This window comes from Anneissia japonica, unplaced genomic scaffold (assembly GCF_011630105.1).
Source record: "Anneissia japonica isolate Jap-2015-1 unplaced genomic scaffold, ASM1163010v1 scaffold288292_len1863012_cov191, whole genome shotgun sequence".
NCBI lineage: Eukaryota > Metazoa > Echinodermata > Crinoidea > Comatulida > Comatulidae > Anneissia > Anneissia japonica.
The window spans coordinates 958,623-971,958 of NW_022688773.1; the positions used below are offsets into that span (position 1 = coordinate 958,623).

Here is a 13,336-nt window from a genome sequence, read left to right on the forward strand (position 1 = left end):
GGATGCATTTGTCTTATCTTATTTATAATAAAGGCCACACACGTGTGTTTGAAACTAAATATAAGCATTTTCATCATGGTTTTATTTATTACAAACATATTCTTTCACCATCAATACACGAGGCCCTCTTTTAGGTTAAAACAATCTATCTTAAATTTGTATTTCTTGAGTTTGGGACTATTATGTGTTTAAATAACTTAAAAGAATAAACCTAAAAGAGCTCTAAAAACGCAAAATATTTTTGTGTTTTTAATTCTAATTTCATCGGAATTGATGAAAACTCCCTAAAATGTGCAATTTATAGAGGAAATTGGCCTACCGTAACAAGAAATGCGCGCAAAGAATTTGAGAATTTTAGGCACTTTCAGAGGATGCATTTGTCAAGGGGTGAGGAAAGATTTTCCAAAGATTGATATTTTCCCCTTGTCCCTCGGTGTTTTAATTCTAATTTCGTTGGAATTGATCAAAACTCCCTAAAGTGTGCAATTTTTAGAGGAAATTTGAGGTTTTTAGGCACTTTCAGGGGATGAAAAGGGCATTTATAAAGGGGTAGGGAAGATTTTTCAAAGATTAAGATATTTTCCCCTTGTCCCCCAGTGGTTACGCCATCGGGCAGCATGGATGAAAGGAGTTATGACAGTTTTTGAAGTGGAGAAGGGGTTGCAGGGTGTTGTGAGTCTGGTCATATAATATCTTCCTTTTTATTCTTGTCTTTAATTTTCTCTTCTCTTTTTCTTTTTCTTTCCTTTTCTTTTCCTCTTCTTTCTCTTTCCCTCCCTCTCCCCTCTTTCTTTTCTTTTATTACCCAGCCCACCGGTACGACGGCTTGGTCAGCCCGGTAAAAACCGTCAGGGGAGGGGCAGTTTTTCCCCTGAACACCCCCCCCCCCGCCTGTTACGACACTGGCTAACACGCCAATCATCCCTCCAAATGAAAAATATTTTTCTACGCCACAGATAATCAGAATCCTCATATTATTGGGACAACCCTATTCAGGGACACCCATATTAAGCAGAAATATTAGCACTTAAGGTAACTTTATTAAAGGAAATCCGCATCCAAGGGTACATTTTTATTAGTTTTGAAGGTTTCCCCTTGCTATATCTTTGATGCAATATGAACGTGTTTCATCTTACGAACGCTAAATGATTCTATTTAATAACTACTTATTGATAGATCATCTTTGACGACCAAAACAGAATGAAATCACATCGCGTTAACCGAAATTAGACATCTTAATAATTCCCTTCGAAAATAAACGAAAGTGGCTTTCTCTAGTAGGCTGCCATTTTTAATACGTCATCCTGCGAAGAGCCACTTTAAATACGCGTGCAGTACATTCTAATTGGTCGGCGAGTATACGTAAATGTAAACTAGCCTGCGGCACCGCAGCAGCCAGTCACGGACGGATAGCTTAATGAGGATGGATGTGTTAAACAAATTTAAAAGTTCAGCTCATGGGACTGCCTAGGTTAAGGATTTACCATCTTCATTGAATGACAGTGCTCTTAAACTATCAACGTAATTTAAGGACCAAGACATCACAGAATATGATAAGAACAGATTTAATTGCGTTTGTTAATTGGCGGGAGAGACAGTGTCTCGTCAGTTCTTGTCCTACATTTCAAGTGAAAGCTAATCGTTTCTTTAAGATTTCAATTCAAGTATTGAATTACATATTTGATCTTTACGGAGACATTAACGTTAATGTTTTGCAATCAAGAGTTTGCGACGTGTAAATATGAAAAATAATTAATTGGATATAGGCTTGATAGGGCTTAAATTTCGTATATAGAGACAACAATTGACGAGAAGCTTAGTAAATATAACGTTTAAGAGTGTTTCAAGTTTGAAATTTATGGGTATGAGACTCATGGAAATGAAAGGAAGTGAGAAAGAAGGGTTGAAACATTAGGTATGTGGTGGCTAGAAACGAGTGAGAATCACAGTGTCAAATCACACTTAACAACTAACCAATCAGGACAAGGCAGGTATTTGCGCTTGTCTCACAAACGCACTCGTTTACCTACATTTTGCGGGACTTTAGCAGCAATATACAAGGGCGCGGGGCTTAGCGGAATGATGGTGTAAATGCCTGCGTTGTGTATTAATATACGACTAAATAAATTAATAAAATCATCCATATTTTCAGCATCATCATAATCATAATCCTCAGCATTATCACCATTCCATTATTGTTCATTTACAGACTTCTTATTTTCTTACTCACCTAAGTAAAAAACTGATAATTCACTTAGCGGTTGCATTTATCTAATAATAATGTATTCCCTGCGGGATAATATGATCAAATAATTTTTTGAACGATAAGAGATAAACGCGATAGAAGATATCATTAATGATCGCATATCGACTAAAGTATCAAATTTCAGATCTGTATATCTTATTGAGTATCGCGTATCGACTAGAGCTATCAAATGTCTATACATTTGACATAAGATATTAGAAAGTTATTATCATTACTGTTGATAAATGTGTTTTCCTATGTGGTTAGGTTTACGTGTTTCTCACCATAGGGTGAAATCAATTCTGGGAAAATATTGAAAAACAAATAAGGTAGTAGAAATTCTCGTTAAAGATTCGGGATATTATTTTTTGTGCTGATTTGATTCTACCGAACCAACGCTTGATTGTGGACGATCAGTAGTTTCGAGTTCATATGTTCAATATATCGTAGCCTTGTGGTATGTTCACACTATCCGATTTTCTGTGACAGATATCTATGATTTGCTCATATTTAGGTATGACATGACTCTCTCTGATGTAATTTTAAACAATTTTCAATATTCAACACTCACCGTTTTGAAACAATCAAACATTTACAACTTTCAATAACACACAGATCTAAACATTTAACTTTATAAATCTTTCAATTGATGACTAGCCTGGGCTCCAGGCCCTAATTTTGGGTTACTCACTCTCTCTTGTACTTAGTGCGCGCCATACCTAATTTAATTGGCGTTCCATACTCGATTTCTTTCTTTTTTTTTTTTTTGCTCTAAAAAAATAACTTTCTCTTTGGTGGCGCTGTCCAGAATGAGGGGAAAAAAAACAATAATAAGGGACAAGGTAATTACATAGGAGAGACCGGCACCAAATTCCGCCTCCGATTTAATAATCACAAAAAATCAATCAGAGACAACTCCACTAGTTTCCCAGTAGCCTGTCACTTCAATCTACCTAACCATAGTATTAATGACATAAGATTTATTTTGATCGCTAATAACATTTCATCCCTCTCACACAGATGCAAAGAAGAATTGAAATGGATTCTTAGAACTAATTCTCATATAAAACAAAAAGACAGTAACTCCGAAAAGAGACGGACACATTTTGAGATTCAACGTTTCGATCTATTTGATCATTTTCAAGAATACTGGTGAGAAAATCTCACCCATCCATATATATTTACAATATTTACAGAAGTATAACAGAAAGCAAAAAAAAAAAAAAAACCGACCAATGAGATTAAAATCAAAATTATAACTAGCCAATTAAAAACGAAGGTAACTAAAAATGAGGTGTGTCTTATATTAAGTATATCACTTATTATTGTGAATAAACAATGAATAATCAACAATTATTCAATATCATATAAAGACTAAGATTACTTATCAGACTACAGGTATTCATTTATGTATGCTTAATTTTCCTCTTGGTTCCCAGGCCCTTATTCAACTTTTATCTACATTGTTCATTCCATATTAAGTATCTTTATATGCCGCCTTTAATTAGGTTCTATTGTTATTTTAATTTGTAACCAATACCATTTCCTTATACTTGCTTTACTTTGTATTTTTTGTCAGTTGTCCTCACACTGAGGAAGAACACAGGAGTGTTTGAAATATTTGTGATTTTATAAATTATATTGCTTCTAGTATGTTTACAACTCATTGCTGTTTTTTATTGCTGTCTTTCTATATTTTATTTATCTGTAGAAGAGGCAGGCACAGTGGTGTAAGGCTTAGTGGTTCATTCAATCCCTTATGCTAACACGTGTTGGCGATCCATGGTATAGAGCACTGTGTATAGTTACCAGGAATAACAGGAACTTGTGTTTGGTTGAAAACATGTGACATGCCTAAATATGGTCATGATGACATCACATCATTGTTTATATATGGACATACAATACATTTTTAAAAATCAAAGCTAGTCTGAAGCGCAGGGGCATGTAACACACGTGTAAGGTTCGACAACAGAGAACGCGAGACAGAAAACAACAACACGTGATGACATGAACAAGGTTGAGGTAATAATAATATTAACAATAATAATAATAATAATAATAATAATTAACAATGATAATATAAATAGTAATAATAATAAAAATGACGGTTTAAGACAAAAGAATAATGGACATTAATACAACAGCACATAATAAGATCGATCTTGATTAATGATGGCAAAAACTACGTGATGATATTTTAATGTTACACTGTATTGTCCCCCGGGTGCTTGGCTTGTGATATTAGATCAAAACGTATATCGACGCCATTGTGGAATTATGCAGACGGCTAGTAGTAGTGTACATAATATTATATAATTACTTGCCGTAAAAAAATATGCACGCCTACTTTAGATGAATTATAGGTGTGGAGGTGAAAGTGCGTGGCAGTTTGATTAATGCCAGATCACGGGAAGTGTGTCAGGCCCACCAAGATGATGCGTAGCACAAAGCGTTTGCAGTACGGCGCAATGCGACGCGTTTTACGCATGTTGGTTTATATTTTTTCACAAAGGCCCTATAAAGTTTAAACGTTTAAAAAATTAATTACCAGAAGTTCATGTCCATGCCGTAGTTGTTTTGCACGAAACCCCGGAGGACTTCCTCGTAATCCTTCTTCGGTATTTTGCCATTATTGTCTGTTTCCACTTCCACAAATTCATAAGCATCGCCTTCGGTGAAACCCGTCATAAAGCTGATTTTGTTCTGTACATCACGTAGCAGATTTATCGGCATGTCGGCAATTATATCGCCGTCAACTACGGGCCCGAAAGCGATGAAATAAAGCGGTGCTCGTATCTTCTGCTCAGCCTGTAAAAGCTCATCTATTGGAGTTTTACGGAGTTGATCGATAATCTCCGAATCTGACTTCTTCTGGCAGCCGAAACGTTCAGCAACGCGTTTGAAATAGGTCGATGGTTCAGTAGACATTACCCAGGGAACTAAGGGTGAGCCGCCTTGTGCAATCACACGATGAATAAGGCCTATTATGAATGTAATATAATATTTTATGATAATATAAATGTGATAAGAATATAATATACAATAATAATGCTCTGATGGTAATAAGGAAATGATATAATATATGCTTATGTCCCATTATAAGATATGACAGACCTATAGTATGTAATAACGCGTAACGTGTATATTATAGGCCCTTTTATAATACACCATTTGCAATGAATTGCGTATCCTTTAGATTTAGATCTGTCCTAAATTTTATTTAAATTCACGAAAAGATTATAACAATGTCGTACCACTTGTGCGATTGGACAAGGCCAATATCCCGGAGCTGGCAGCACCAGATCCAGCTCCAACCACTGTCACCCGACTTTTGTCTCCATTGAACGCGGATATATTATCCTGTATCCATTGAAGGGCAGCAATTTGGTCTTGGAGTCCATAGTTCCCCTTTGCTACATCATTTCCTGAACTCAAAAAACCTGTGTAAAACAAAAGCCCATTTATATAATAAATAAAGGTATTTTGTATAATTAGAGACTTCTGTCATGGGCTGCGAAGCCGTTGGGTTGGGGGGGGGGGAATTTTTTGGGGAAAAAAAATCTCTAATGTCTATGCAGATTTTTGTATGGTCGGAGAGTAATGCCAGAAAAGAAAGAGTGGGTTCCCCCTCCCCATTGTGAAAAACGTTCCGCCGGCTCTGTCTGTAACGTCTAGTGCACTGTACTCATGACGACGGACATAGTAGGTCAATCGTGACGTCATAATTTTACCTTCAGCGTAAATCCTCGAATGCGCAATGGACAGTACTTTTTATTACCGTCCGCTACGCTGCGACATTGACCATTGCACGGGATAATGACTGTCGTCACGCATTTAATGTCCGTTGCTACGCACTAGTGACCATCTCTACATCCTGTATTATGACCATCTCACTTTATTTTGACATGGTGAAACGAAATTTGAAGTCTCTCAGTGTCTTTAAGCATACAAAGTTGCATGCTTTATAAAATTACATTAAGCTTAAGATTCACAATTACTCAATTTTTGACAAATACATTAGAAATCACAGGCTTGGCCGACGAATGCCTGTCAAAGATTAGAGTGTTGTTTACATAAGATACATACAGTATTAGTTGATTGAAATCTTACTTATTATTTTTAGTATAATTTATAATTGTTATCCGTTTCATACACAAGTTATAACAACGTGGATCAGTGTACTGAAGAAATTTAATAGTGTCAACTAAATATTTCATGAATGAGTAAGGTTGTGTGTTGTGAAAAGTTTAAAAATTGTTATTATTATTGCCGGTAAAAATTACTGTATTATACACATTTAGTAATTTGTATCTTGTACATTTTTTATTATAGGTATAATTGTCATCGCCCCGAAGAACATTCGGTAAATCCTTTTAGGCCTATGCAAATCAGGGGATACATCGTGCTTCTATAATGACATTGATTATTATTGTTGATTTTCGGAAAATATTTCAGCCGCTCCGAGATTCTTTCCCATTCTTCCTTTATTCTTTTTTATTTTACGTTATTTTTATGTATAATTAACATTTAGCTTATTTTTAAATTACACTTTTTACGTGTCCTATTATGTATACATTGTGTCTGTATTTAACATTTTTCTATCTTTGTCAATTTGAAGTCGGAGGTATGTCCTGGTCCCGACCCTTTTTAACGTCACTATTGGATAGGCTTATCATCATAGATTTCTACGAATGGATACCTTGTTCGAAGCAAGAAATCAAGTTGTCTTTACCCCGTACCGCACGTATATTCTATTCGTGTGAGTAATTTTTTAACCTATATAGTAATATTGAGTACTCACCTAATATTCCAAGCCTAAAATTTACAGTGACGACAACAACTTCACCGAAACTCGCTAGGATACTACCGTTGTATATTGAGCCTGCACCCGACCGAAAATCACCACCGTGTATGAACACCATTACTGCAAGCTTTTTGTCACCTGAAAAAAACAGAAGCTTAAAATAAATCAAAACTTATAGGTGGATAGCAAAACACATGTGTCATAGTAGTGGGTGTGTGTCAAGCTAATGAATTTGAACGATGCAATCAAAATGCTAATTGCTTAATTAGTATACGTATATCCTGAGTCATTAAATAGCTTTTAATTAAATCTTATGAGGACAAATTGCCTTGCCAATTTAAGCTATGTTTCCATAGAATTGCTACACAGTCGCTATCAGCGTTTTCACTGCAATCCTTGCACTGCGTAGCTGTCCCCGACGCATCGGGGAACCAAGCTTTACACTATCTTCGACAGTCGCCGACAGTTGTCGGCGGGGATGGTTGAATCTGGTTCAACTTTGCCGATTGCATTGCAGACGAATCTGGGTGCATTGCTAGCTGCCCCGACGCAACCGGGAACACTCCGATTCGTCTGCAACGCTATCGGCACAGCTACACCAGGTTCAACCTTCCCGACAACTGTCGGCGACTGTCGCCCATATGGTGAGTGATTGTATAGAACTCAAGCTTCAAGGAAACCATGGCTTAAGAGAGATGCACAATTAGTACCGTTCCTATATCCACAGACCAGACCATAGGGTCTGTGCTATATCCTCTAAACCCTTAAATTAGCTCCCAGCTCCCATATTTCGTGGTTAAAAGTTTAAAGAGCAGCTTTAGCTCAGTCTGCTGAGCTGGTGGTAGCCACTGTGTGTGCTCAACCGTGGAGATATCTTGTCTCCGTTTAAATTCTCATCGCTGCTCTCCTTGTGTGTGAACTGGAGGGGTGAAATACGATCAAGATAAAAAAAAATAACAAAACAAAATTTAAGAATGAGGACAATAATGCTGAGGATGATAGTGATAATGATAATAATAATAATAAATAAATAATAATTATTATTACAGTATATAATAATAATAATAATAATACAGTCATCACGATAATAATAACGACAACGAAAACGATAATTATAAATATGATAATAATAATAATAATAATAATAATAATAATAATAATAGTAGTAGTAGTAGTAGTAGTAGTAGTAGTAGTAGTAGTAGTAGTAGTAGTACCGTAGTAGTTGTAGTAGTAGTAGTAGTAGTAGCAGTAGTAGTAGTAGTAGTAGTAGTAATACTCTAATTTAATGTTTGTAATAATATACTCATTCTGAATTCATGAAAAAAAAACTTTATACACCATATAAAAAATGCTACAGCGTATGTAACATCTTGCGTTATTATGCATATATAGGGCTATCGACTTGTATAATATAAACACATCGTTGACAATCCATATATTAACTTCGAAGATATTACATTATCATTACTATGCTTATTGCAAATAATGGTTATGATTGCCGATTTTATTTTTATTTCAACGTTTAATTAGCTCAAATACAGTATCCAGCTACTGTATCAAAGACAAAAACACAATTAAAATGAACAGCGGGAACCAGAACTTAAAAAGTAGGTTGCGTTTAATGATGATGAAGGATATTAAATAGCTGGCATGTATTAGGGAGAGGTAAAACCAGGATGAGTGCAGCGGCCAATCAGATCGCTTCATTTATCTCTAACCAACTCTAAAGTAGGCCTATGTTTCTATGACTCGAGCGTTCTATTGGTCAGTAAGTAATCACGGCGACTGCGCGCAGTTACTAGGTAACCGTCTTGACCTTCGCTCATGATAACCATTGTACAATCGAATAATTTAAATTAAAGAAATAAATTAAATCAAATTACACGTTAACTATGAAATTGGCTAGGGTTTGTATTATTATCGTTGTCATTGAATATCATGACGATGATGGTAATCATAATAATGGTGAGGATGATGATATGATAATGATTTTGATGATGATAATCATCATCATCATCATGAGGATGATGATGACGAAGATGATAACTTATATGATAGTTATAAGTATGATGATGTTAATAATAATAATAATAATAATAATAATAATAATAATAATAATAATAATAATAATAATAATAATAATAAATGATGAAGTTGCGAATGCTCGAAATATAGCTACATCTGGTTTACGAGAGAACCTCACAAACCCAAAACCAGCAATATTAATACCATCAAAATTACACATCAGATTTAAATTTGGTCATACAGAGTTAATAGCTTCCCCCAGGGCTACACCATTTAACTGACGAACCTGACGACAATCGTAAGATACAGTGTCGATCTTCTAATCATAATTTCCTTCTTCGCAGCTTATTATCGTTTTATGGATACACTATCTAATCCTCATTCCTTTCTAAAATCTTTATCGAGATCACTTCCTTGTCAATGGAAAATTCCACTTAGCAGGGAAAATGGCGATTATTCACTTGATTGTAATATATAAAAATCGATATCATAAAGCCAGGCCCTCATGTAATGAGCTTTTTTCTGTTTCTGAATCATCGATTTTTAAAAAATTAAATATAATCGAATAAAATGAAAAGTAGTGTACATGTCGACCGTTCGAGTGAAATTTATGGAAATATGAAATTAAGGTTTTTTTTAGACATAGGCCTATGGGAAAGCCCCAGAAAAAAAGAAGCTTGATAATACTGTACAATGAATAAATAATTAGGAAACCGTAACAGAAGAGGAATTTAACAAAACTGCTTTCATCGAGAATCATCCAAAGGACCTTTTCATGCAAGGTGAATGTCATATTGTAACCCTTAAAGCCGGGCACTTGCTACGTCGTACGAGGAATCCAACTCCGCTCTCTGCATGCGCTAGACCACGTGACGCCGTCTGCTGATTGTCGGCGGCAGTCTGAAGGTATCGTCATTAAAAACGATCCGTTGCGCGCACGTCATCGCGTTGCGTTCTCTTCATAGAATCGCGTCGGCCACAGCAGACGACCGTCGGCCGGCGCAGTGAGTGCCCGGCTTTTACACCACGTATTGCTTGTGTTTGCTAGACTAAGAAGTACTTTACATATTTATAATGTGTCTGACGATAAAATTGGAATAAATGAATATCTTTAGTGCAACGTAACAGCGGGGAAAACTACACAGATCAACCTCCACTCAATACCAAATTCTTTCATATAACCACTAGATAACGTCACAGTGGCGGATTCAAGGCGAGCCCAGCCGGCCCGGCCCCCACCCCCACGATTTCTTTTTAAATGGAGATATAAAGAAAATTTTATTCAAATTGAAATCCGTAAGTGCATCTAGAGGTGCCATAATTATCACAAATTTTCTTACAGCCCCAACCATGGTGGGGCTGAGGTGCTATGATCCTCCGTCTGTGAAAGTACTTTCCTGGGCTCGCTCTATGTTGAATTCTTTGATCTGTCACACTGCGTGAATTATTGCCTTCTATTGGCAATTTAATGCATGAAAACTAATGTTATTATGATATTTGTATACGGTATATAAGCTGCATTGGCAAATGTATAAACAAAACATGAAATATATTTCTGAAGAGATTATACTGTTATCCAAAAGAAATCAGTAAGTATATTTAATAAATACAACGTAATAAGTACACACACACACACACACACAAATATATATATTGTGTATTATATATATAAATATATATATATAGGCCTATATATATGTAATATATATATATATATATATATATATATATATATATATACAGTTTCATCTGGTTTAAATATAATAAGGAAAATTATATATTCGCAGCAGAAAATATTTGGCCTTTACTCATTAATTAACAGTAAACAAACAAACAACTGATGGTAAAAAATGTCCGGACTTGTGAAATAAAAGAAGTATTTAACTGTTATTCTAATCTAGATCATAATCAATTACTGTAATAATACTGTATGCCACTATTAAATTGTAAAGTTTAAAATGTTTTCATCAGCATAAAACATTGTATTAAATTGATCTTTCGTTTCTGTGTAGGTCTATTATACTACAAATCGAGAGTACGTTGTATTTTTCTTTAAGTATTGTGGGCAAATAATTTAATTCAAATTAATATGTTTTATTCCCAGAGTTACTTAGTTCACATCTTCATAACTATAAAATCTACACATTATAACCCACTAGTAAGGTATTATTGTAATATGTTTGTAAACAGGTCTAGTAGTGGAATATGAATGAGATTCAGACAAAGAACACTGTATAAAAGAACTCTTTAAATTGATTTTTGATCAGTTTTAAAACGGTTACAATTGATAAATTATACTTCAATTACAAGCGAACACACAGGATCCGTGTAAAATGAAAAGAAAATATTGTGCCAGTGTTTGTGTTCCCTTGTAGTTTCTACACGACGCGTGCTGATGACGCTTGCACTGGCGTTCGGTGGAACAACGACGTGTTTTTCTTCTTCAAAGTCTGTTATTATAACGATTGTTTGGCATTTTTTATATCCTAGGCAGACTACTATTATGAAAGATACTAATCTGAAATTTATCATAATTCTGTTTCATAAAGAAAAAACACGATGCAATAAAACAGATTTTGGGGAATATTTCCTTCTCAATTAATAATAATAATAAAACTTGTGCTGTAATTTACTATAGTATACGTACTGTACGCATTATTTACATACAGTAAATGTTTCATATTATTTTATGAACGCATACAAAGTTATTACTAGTAGGTGTGCATATTTTGATATATATTATACATGCATGGTTTTATGAATATCGTCAACATGCAAATAATTTAGATCATGAACGTATTTAAAGAGTACAATATAAACCTTATTCATTTTAGGTATATTTGACAATACTAAACTATACAATGCACAGTTATGTGCTAAAAAACAAGATATTTAAATGCAAGTCTATACATTGCCTAAATAGAAAAGTAAACGGATCTACGATAAATCCACATAGTATGAATTTAGATGAATCAATTTTATATGAAATACATATTTAAAACCGTTTATTATGCTATAAAATAATAATATAATTTTACGCACTGTATGGAAAGCCTGTGTGAAAGTCTACTCGTATACAAACCTCGTTAAAGAACACTAGTGAAATAAACTGAGATTTTGATCAATTAAACAACTATAATAATTATTTTATGTAGGTAATATAAGTAATATGTATCTGTTAACAAATTGTTTGTACCAAAGATTAAATATGAAAATAAAACTACTGTATGTTTAATGAATTTTTAATGACTAGAGTCCTACACACTGGTAAGATATTTATATTCTTGAATAATACATCAAATTATTAACACAACGAATTAAGCACTATATATTAAATTATTATTAGGAGTAGTCTAGTTACACTATAAAACTATATTGTAAATTAGATATTGATGTTAAGGCCGTACAATTTTACTTCTAGGCGACTTTAATATTTAGTCATAACCACAAGTATTTTTTGAGCCATGTTTTATCAAACCAACTATTACAAGACTGAATTGTACTGTACGCAGGCTCCCAATATTAAATTTAAAAAATGCTACCCCTTGTGACATAGTTCGAATGTATAGTAGTTGATTTTGTTGTATGGAAATGTTATGCCAAAATACAATAATTGAACGAATGAAATATGCTAAGACCTTATGAGGGTTTTTTTCTGGTCTTCATAGGATTCGATTCCGGAACTCTGAATTTAAAAGGCGAGCATCTTAACTACATTAATAATAAAAATAATACATCTATAAGTATTAAAACTATAATTATAACATTAACTTAACTATTATGTAAAGGCCTATATAAATAAAATAAAAATAATAATAAGCCGAGTCGCATTATGAAGCTTAGTGTTGGAAATGTTTTCAGTGTGATTAAAAAGAAAAATATCATGGAATTCCCAGGATTTGAACGCAAGGCCAAGGGGATTGGATAACATCTTATATCCTCTGATCATCCACTTTGCAATATTTTTATAATTATGTCAATTTTATTTCTCAATTCCAAATACAAGATGAACTTTAATGTCAAATATCTCTTTTTAATAATTTATAGTTACATTCGAGATCTTTTCAAATAGCCTTATTGTCATTTATTTTTAACCAATGATTTCCATGTGTGGTCTCGCGATATATAAATGTTTACCGCGATTGTCACATCTTCTAATATGTAGTTGCCTAAAACAGGAACTGGATCCTACAAGCAAAAGGTTCACAGTTCTTTGACCCAACAGTCAGTGACCTTCTTTGTGATCATATGCATTCACG

The 13,336-nt window shown here is 34.2% G+C and overlaps 1 protein-coding gene across 1 annotated transcript in view; it reads right to left on the reverse strand.

Moving 5' to 3' along the window:
* The window catches only part of LOC117123543 (neuroligin-3-like), an 11,284-nt gene extending 4,097 nt beyond the window's left edge, over positions 1-7,187 (reverse strand). The window contains exons 1-3 of the mRNA XM_033269509.1: positions 7,050-7,187; positions 5,503-5,688; positions 4,797-5,229 (exon numbers count right to left, since the gene is read on the reverse strand). Of these exons, the coding sequence (XP_033125400.1) occupies positions 4,797-5,229; positions 5,503-5,688; positions 7,050-7,170 (740 nt within the window). The 5' untranslated portion in view covers positions 7,171-7,187. The remainder of the gene's footprint in view (positions 1-4,796; positions 5,230-5,502; positions 5,689-7,049) is intronic.
* Between the last annotated feature and the right edge of the window lie 6,149 nt (positions 7,188-13,336).